At 39.8% G+C, this 8,964-nt stretch overlaps 1 protein-coding gene across 1 annotated transcript in view; it reads right to left on the bottom strand.

The window, feature by feature from the left end:
- Positions 1-8,562, bottom strand: part of LOC111147454 (leucine rich repeat containing 72) — a 47,615-nt gene extending 39,053 nt beyond the window's left edge. The window contains exons 1-2 of the mRNA XM_022503465.1: positions 8,470-8,562; positions 3,880-3,953 (exon numbers count right to left, since the gene is read on the bottom strand). Coding sequence (XP_022359173.1) covers positions 3,880-3,953; positions 8,470-8,562 — 167 coding nt within the window. The remainder of the gene's footprint in view (positions 1-3,879; positions 3,954-8,469) is intronic.
- Positions 8,563-8,964: the final 402 nt, after the last annotated feature.

Below are 8,964 nucleotides of genomic sequence, written 5' to 3'. Positions count from 1 at the left end.
AGGGGATAAAAATATATTATATGTTTATAAAAAATAAAATTAAAAAAAAAAAAAAAGAAAAGAGAAAGGACCCAGTTGCTGCCAATAGCCTCTGGTGATTTGGGGTCTTTTCTGGTTCCATATAAATTTTAGAATGATTTGTTCCATTTCTTTGAAAAAATTTATAGTATTTTGATAGGGACAGTGTTAAACATGTAGGTTGCTTTAGGTAGCATAGACATTTTCACAATATTTGTTCTTCCAATCCAGGAGCATGGAACATTTTTCCATTTCTTTGTGTCTTCCTCAATTTATTTCATGAGTAATTTATAGTTTTCTGAGTACAGATTCTGTGCCTCTTTGGTTAGGTTTATTCCTAGGTATCTTATGGTTTTGGGTGCAATTGTAAATGGGATTGACTCCTTAATTTCTCTTTCTTCTGTCTTGCTGTTGGTGTAGAGAAATGCAACTGATTTCTATGCACTGATTTTATATCCTGACACTTTACTGAATTCCTGTATAAGTTCTAGCAGTTTTGGAGTGGAGCCTTCTGGGTTTTCCACATAAAGTATCATATCATCTGCAAAGAGTGAGAGTTTGACTTCTTCTTTGCCGATTCAGATGCCTTTAATTTCTTTTTGTTGTCTGATTGCTGAGGCTAGGACTTCTAGTACTATGTTGAATAGCAGTGGTGACAGTGGACAGCCCTGCCATGTTCCTAATCTTAGGGGAAAAGCTCTCAGTTTTCCCCAATTGAGAATGATATTCACTATGGGCTTTTCAAAGATGGCTTTGATGTACCCTCTATCCCTACACTTTGAAGAGTTTTGATCAGGAAGGGATGCTGTACTTTGTCAAATACTTTTTCAGCATCTATTGAGAGTATCATATGGTTCTTGTTCTTTCTTTTATTAATGTATTGTATCACATTGATTAATTTGCAGCCCAGGAACAGATCCCACTTGGTCATGGAAAATAATCATTTTATTTTATTTATTTATTTATTTTTTTAAAGATTTTATTTATTTGACAGACAGAGATCACAAGTAGGCAGAAAGGCAGGCAGGTGGAGGTGGGAAGCAGGCTCCCCGCTGAGCAGAGAGCCCCATGTGGGGCTCGATCCTAGGACTGTGGGATCATGACCTGAGCTGAAGGCAGAGGCTTTAACCCACTGAGCCACCCAGGCGCCCCCAAAATAATCATTTTAATGTACTGTTGTAGCCTATTGGCTAGTTTTTTGGTGATAACTTTTGCATCCATGTTCATCAAGGATGTTGGTCTGTAATTCTCCTTTTTGATGGGGTCTTTGTCTGGTTTTGGGATCAAGGTAATGCTGGCCTCATAAAATGAGCTTGGAAGTTTTCCTTCCATTTCTATTTTTTGGAACAGTTTCAGGAGAATAGGTATTAATTCTTCTCTAAATGTTTGGTAGAATTCTCCTGGGAAAATGCTTTAATCTACTTACTGGTTATGGGGCTGTTCAGGTTTTCTATTTCTTCCTGGTTCTGTTTTGGTAGTTTATAGGTCTCTAAGAATGCACCCATATCTTCTAGATTGTCAAATTTGCTGGTGTATTGTTGCTTATAATTCTTAAGATGTTTTTATTTCTTTGGTGTTGGTTATGATCTTTCCTCTTTCATTCACGATATCCTTAATCTCAGGAAACAAACTGAGGACTGCTGGGGGTTGTGGGGAGAGGGATAAGGTGGTTGGGTTATGGACATTGGGGAGGGTATGAGTGCTGTGAATTGTGTAAGACTGATGATTCACAGACCTGTACCCCTGAAGGAAATAATACATTATATGTTAATAAAGCAAAAAGATGTACAGACAAAAAACAAAAAATAAAGTGTTAGTTCTTCACTTAAACCTGTTCAAAATCAATAATGGGCTGTTGCATTTCAAGGTGACGCCAATGGAAGACAAAGAGAGGAAATTCTAATGATGGCAATGATTCGTGCTGAGATTAATATATCAGCACTGCTGTTGTATTGTTCTCCATGATTACTCAAGACAAGGGTAAGGTAAGGTAAGGTAAGGCACCCCACCCCCCCAACACAAATCCAAGGCAATAGAGACTCAGGCAAATAACCTAGTTTACCCACTGTATTGGTGTCTGGACTGATAAACTTTTTTTTTTTTTTTTTTTGTACCAGCTGGATTGCATGGTTACTTAGTATTTGGGGGATATAAAATGTGTTTCCTTCACTAGAGAAGACCACTAATTGCCCACTGTCAGAGGACCAATCTTTCTATTTTTTTTCTCTAGTTTTAAAGCTTTTCTTACTGTTCTTTACTTACCCTTACAGTGTACTGTTGTTAAAATCATGAAAGGTTTAGAGTTGCAATCTTTTGACCACATAAAATATGTATTGTTTTTATAAAACTAACTGATCTGTAGAAAGAGTCCAAGAGTAACTTTAAGTGTGTCAGAATTATCTATCATACTGTTCCCTTCTAAAATATGTATTTTTAAAAATCTTGAATTGGCCAGCTATTTTTCCCCTTGGACTGTTACCAAGATAAATATTTTTCTCTGCACTTATAACCTGAAAATATATATACACATAACAAAAGAAATACATTTATTCATAAAGGATTTCCTCAAGTAACCAAAGATAAAGTGATTAAATTCAGTGACATCTTCTTTGGAAAGTAGCTGAGTTAAAAAAAAAAAAAAAGAGTAGCTGAGTTCCAGAGATTACATGAATAGAAATATGACAAACTGATTTTAATATCATACATGGAGTTCATAGAGATTAAAAAGCATGAAGGGGGGGCGGAAGAAGAGTAGGAATAGGATCATTGTTGTTAAATGCAATGTCTAGTTGCACAGATGTCACTTGTTGGCAAGCAAAACCTGTGGTGTCAGAGTCCCACCTAACTTGTAACTTCCTCTTCCTCTTACCCCTGGGTTCTCTCTCAGGCACTCTGAATACTCTGCAGAAGAAGAGCCCACTTTGCTGGCTGCCACCTTAGGGAATTGGAGGGGTTGTTACATAAAGAAGGTTTCCTACTTACCAGTGAAATTAGTACAGGGATTATTGGTTAGGGGTCTAGTATCATAGGGTTATTATTATAATATAGGGGTATGATGAGCCATTATTTTCTAGTAATAGTAATTCTGTTAACTCTATCAGTGCTCACTGAGTGCTTGCTATGTACCAGACCCTCTTCTACTTTCTACTAACTCACCCAATGTTTACCTAACATTCCTGTGAAAAGGATGGCATTGTTATATTCAGGAAGGAGTCTTGCCAGATGAAATACAAGACCCATTTACTTGTGAATTTCAGAGAAACCCAAGGAAGTATGGGACAAACTTAATACTAAAGAAAAATTATATTCATTTGTTTCCATTGAATTCACATGTAACTGGACTTACTGTATTTTTATTTACTAAACTTGACAATCCTAACAGGGAGGTTGTTGACATGCCCAAGATCACACAGCTGGAAGGGACAGAGCTGGGCTTCAAACTCAGCATGGTTCCATAATCTTTGTTTTCATCCATTTCCATCTTGCCTCTCTAATAGAGACTGTGGACACCAATGAATAGAATGGTAAAGTAATTAGAGCATAATACTTGCCAATCCAGTTCTTGGGGAAAACAATGGAAAACAACATTTGAATCTGGGACACCTGGGTGACTCAGTCAGTTACATATCTGCTTTCAGCTCAGGTCATGATCCCAGGGTCCTAGGATTGAGTCCCGCATCAGGCTCCTTGCTCAGCGGGGAGCCTGTTTCTCCCTCTGCCTTCTGCTCCCCCTTCTTATGCTTGCTCTCTATTTCTCCCTTTTTCTCTGACAAATAAATATATAAAATCTTTGAAAAAAATCTGAATCTGTGAAACATTATAATATGATGCTCTTCTATTTCTTATATAAAGTACACTCACTTTTGAGAAAGGAACAGCTCAAAGACATCAGCATCCCTCTTGAAGCCACATATCTTTAGTTGATCTTCAACTGCCTGATAACATATAATTAATCTGTCAAGCCACATTCCACTGAGCAAAAATACAGAGACATTTGCAGTCAATAACAATAACGTCTACAAGAAGATCAAACGAAAGGTGAATACGGAGGCAACCACTCTAAACTGATAAATTCCAACACTACAATTATATACTATTTAATCATTTTTGTGGTTGAATTTCATTATCCTTAATCCTGGGCACAGATGTGTAAATAATTTTTAATCAAAGAGAAAAAAATGTGTACGTGTGCATGAGCACCAAAAACAAGTTTTCGGTTCTCTATGAGGCAGAGTGATTTGGTCTTTAAATATTCTTAAATGTTCTTTCAAACATGAAGAACTCATATTTACAGAAGATATTTGGTGTTATGATTGCAGGTGGAGTGCGATACAATGCACATTATCGTACAGGTGCTTGACACTGTGAGTTCTCAATAAACGTCAGAGGAATGCATGAGTGAATAAATATCATTTCCTTTCTTTGCAAAGGAACCATGTCTTCATTTTTCACCAGTTACTAACATTTTTGCTGGAGAATAAGTAGTTTTTAGTCCCATAGGCTTTGTTTTGAAAATACAAATCCAAAAACAGCAATTTAAGCGCTTTGCTTTTTCTTCTTAAGAGGTTTTGCTAGATTACAAAATAACATTTACAAGCCACATGGCCTTAAATGATATGGAAAAAGTAAAGCCTATCTATAATTTGCCATGAAGGAGTAAAGCTAACAAGACACAACAGAAGTGGAAAGTATAATTGTTGCACTACTGGAATCTGACAAACACTGTAATTATCACAGTCAAAACAGTGACCAAAGTTCGGTTGGCATTTGTTGTGGGTGGTGAGGTTGTGATGTCACTAAGTGATTAATGAAATTTTGACAGGAGTTTTGTTATTTAGTAGAAGACTTTTAAAAAAAAGTTATATTTAATGGGATGAACACATATCAAAAGAAGTGAAGAAGATAGATATATCAGGGATTGAGTGTCACTGCTAATTTTTATCTCAAACTTCTATGTTACCTTGTCACACAAGCTGAATCTTGGGGCTTAGAGAATTCGTTGGCTCACATAGAGGCATTTCTATCAGGGTATTTCGTGACTCTATAAAAGGCAAGCTGATTTTAGGGCTTAGGAAAAAACCCATTGGAGGAGTCCTCTGCATCTGGGTCTGGATGTTTTAACTTAAACATCTAAACTAGCAGCTTCTACTATACATAGTCAATCGCAACTGTGTCAAAGTAGAATTAAAACTTTGCAATGCCCGGGGTACCTGGGTGGCTCAGTGGGTTAAAGGCTCTGCCTTCAGCTCAGGTCATGATCCCAGGGTCCTAGGATCAAGCCCTACATTGGGCTTTCTGCTCAGCGGGGAGCCTGCTTCCTCCTCTCTCTCTCTCTGCCTGCCTCTCTGCCTACTTGTGATCTCTCTCTGTCAAATAAATAAATAAAATCTTAAAAAAAACCCACAAAACTTTGCAATGCTCTATTAAAGTTATAAATGTGCTTTTAACTCAATCCTGCCATTCTACATCCGGCACTCAAAAATATAGCAGGACTCGAGTGCACACATATACATGATTTGATACATTTGTGAAATATGCCTCACATTAATGGGAATATAGAATTCCCACATTAAAGGGAATTCTAACTTCACAATAGAATCCTGTGTAGTAACTTAAATACATGCAGAAATAGATAACTACACATCCAAAAGTAAAAATGCCATTGGAGTTATATGTCAACACTATTTTTGTTACCAATGACACTTATTTTTATCTATTTATGTATTTTAAAGGGAGAGAGAGATAGAGGGCAAGTGGGAGGGGCAGAGGGAGAGGGAGAGGGAGAGGGAGACTCAGACTCCGTGCTGACTATGGAGCCCCGTATGGACCTCAATGTGGGGCTGTATCTCACAACCCTGAGATCACAACTAGAGCTGGTAGCTTAACCAGCTGTGCCTCCCAGGTGCCCCACCAATGACATTTATATGCACACAAATGCACACACTCCAAATTGTTAAGAAAATTATCACTTGAGATCATGCAGTAGTTTCACGTTCTGAGCAATGCATTTAAAAATAATTATTTGACAAAAATAAAAATAAAAGTAACATTTGAATATTTTAAAATAAGCACCTATTAATTTAGTCGTGGGAAGTTAACACAAATTTTGAAAATTTTAGCCATGGAATGAATATTTAAGGATTTAAGTCAAATTTTGAAAATTAAGAGATGAAAAAAGAAATTGAAACTATCAACATAATATCTAAATCACTGCTATAATAAATTATTTATTTATCCAGCTTTTTATCCTGGTATGTTTCTTTCCAACCAAAAGTTTCATATGAATCTAACAACAAGCATTAATGTCAAAGCGCCAAAGAACATAAATCTGTGCCAAGAAGTTTCAAGTTTCAGTGAATCCGTGGTGGAGCCTTTCCAGTTCCCAATCAACACACAACTTCACCAGGAGCATATTCCTTTCATCTAAAGAAGCACACCAAGCATTCTTTCCCTGAACTATTTTTTTTTTATTGTGGTAAAATATATAGACTACAGAATTTACTGTTTACTCTGTATAGTTCTGTGGAACCATGGCCACCATTCGTTTCCAGAAGTTTCTCGTCTTCCCCAAATGAAACTGTATGCCTTCAACACTAACTGCCAATTTTCCCCTTCCCTCAACCCCTGGGAGCCACCCTGCTATTTTCTCTCTCTGTAAATTCGACAACTCCAGGTGCCTCATCTAAGTGCAATCAGACAATATTTGTCCTTTTGTGATGGGCTTATTTTGCTCTGCCTAACGTCTTCAGTGTTCATCCAAGTCGTAGTGTGTGTCAGCCTTTCCTTCTTTTCTAAGGCAGAATCATGTTTTATTGTAGGTGTATACTATATTTTGTTTTTCCGTTTATGTGTCTGTGGACACTTGGGTCGCCTCGATCTTTTGATGAAGCAAGGCCTCAGAAAGATGACTCTGGGAGCACAGTGTGTGTGATGGGCCGAGAGAACAGACAGGAAGCAAGGCTGCCTCTGGCGAATCAAGGCAAGGTGCCAGGAGAGTGGCAAGTGGGAAGGAGCAGTGAGTGAGCAGGCATGACAGAGGGCGTGTGAGAGAATTGATGGAAACTGGCAAATAATGAAACAGAATAAGGGCTAGCAAAGTCACAAGTGGTGATGCTAATGAATGTGTTCATGCGATGATGATGAGAAGGTGGCTTGGAAGGGAAGATGAACTCAGCTGGAAACACTGAAATTGGGGTGCTGGTGAGACACACAGGTCAAGGCATCCAGCAGCAAGCTGCCGGTGGAAGAGAGGAGCTCAGCAGAGATATCAGGCTGGGGATGATAGCCTGATCAGTGCACAAGAGCAAGTGGGATCCTGGTTCAATCATTGGGAAGGAGCCACATTGAGAGAGAAGAAGAGGGAATGAAGCTGCAAAAGCAGAAAGCAGAAGGAAGAGGGTTTGGAGGGAAAGTTGCGAAGTTGGAGAAACAAGAGCACAGTGGGAGCTGAGATAGCAAATTTCAAGAAGGTAGAATTTGAATCTGCAGTGATGTGTCGGGTAGTAGAGGATATTACTCAGCAGAGGTACTGAATTCGGACAACAGTTGTCTGATTCAGATCAGATTTCAAATTAACTCAAAATCTGAATCAGATTTCAAATTAACTCATTAACCAAACAGGGAAATAAAAACAATGCAACATGGAATTAGGGTATGGGGAGTTCCAGCACAAGGAGGATAACAGCAGTTTCCTCCCCAGACCCTTGCCTGAGGATCTAGATAAAACAGGGAAAAAATGTTTGAAAATGGTGGGATTATGAAATCCCAGAAGAATGAAGTCTGTGTTAAAATCTATAGACGAAAACATTCTCTTTGCTGACTTAGGTACTGCAGCGATAAATTCCCATAGCTACATGCAACCCACACGCACCGCAGCTTTGTTAGGACTTAGTGTGCGTAGCTTTCAAATCCTTACAGAAGCCCCAGCCTTGATTTACATGGCAGCCCCAAGCCTCCCCAGAGCGTCCTAGAACTCTTCAGCACTTGGGAGCTCCTATGGCCAACAATTCTGACAAGTTTTCCCACTCAAGCTTTCTTTAATCTTAACTGCCCACAACTCTGCTTGTACTGTCCATCAAAGAAACCTTCCTCCTCCATGTGTCCATTTGCACTTTATATAAATAACCCAGAAATGCCCTCTTTAGGGGGAGGGCATTTCTGGGTTATTTATATTTGTGGGAGAGTCAAGATTCCAAATTGATGGTTTTGTTATCTAATCTCTAAACTGCCAATGTTACATAGGCGGCAGACGGTAAGCCAAGAAAGGTTCATGTAAACCCGCCAGTGGGGATCAGAGGCATCCCCAAACCCTACCCTGGAGATTACAGACCTCCAGCCCCAGTGGAGGGCCTGGGGTCTGCCATTGTTCCACCCGCTCCGGCAGACCGCTGGCTGGGGCTTTGGTGCAGGGACCTGAGGGGCTCGTGGCCTGGAGAAGGGGGTGCCGCTTACCCTGCGGCTGATCTCGAGGGCAACTTCCGGAGCCCTGACTAAGCTCGTAGAGTGTAGGGAGACATGGGGCAGATGGTTCGGGTCCCAGGCCATCAGGGCATTAAGGGAGGCCAGCAGCACCTACTATCCATCCAACCTAGCTCCACGGCTCATTGTTCCGTTACCAACAGTTACCGCAATCTGGGCGACTAAAAGCCAATCCAAACTAGGGAAGATTTGAAGCCAGTCCCTTCTATGACGTTTTCACGTGTGACCCTGTAGCGCCCACCACGTTGTACCTTGAACATACTCGCATTTATCCAGCGTGCTGTGCAGCTTGCCGCCCATGCCAGAGATCGGGTGGTCCGCTATGTCAGAGCACTCCAGTGGCAATCACCCACTAATAATAATTTCATTGATCTGAGCTCTAAATACTAGAAAGCTTAGCTTTCTGAAGAGTAGATGTACCACTGGCTACATGAGGGTGGGGTGCAGGAATGCCCTACAGAATCCTAG

This window comes from Enhydra lutris, unplaced genomic scaffold (assembly GCF_002288905.1).
Source record: "Enhydra lutris kenyoni isolate GAN:26980312 unplaced genomic scaffold, ASM228890v2 scaffoldscaffold16, whole genome shotgun sequence".
NCBI classification, from domain to species: Eukaryota; Metazoa; Chordata; class Mammalia; order Carnivora; family Mustelidae; genus Enhydra; species Enhydra lutris.
The sequence above is the reverse complement of the archived record's forward strand: the minus strand, read 5'-3'. Positions and strand labels throughout refer to the sequence as shown.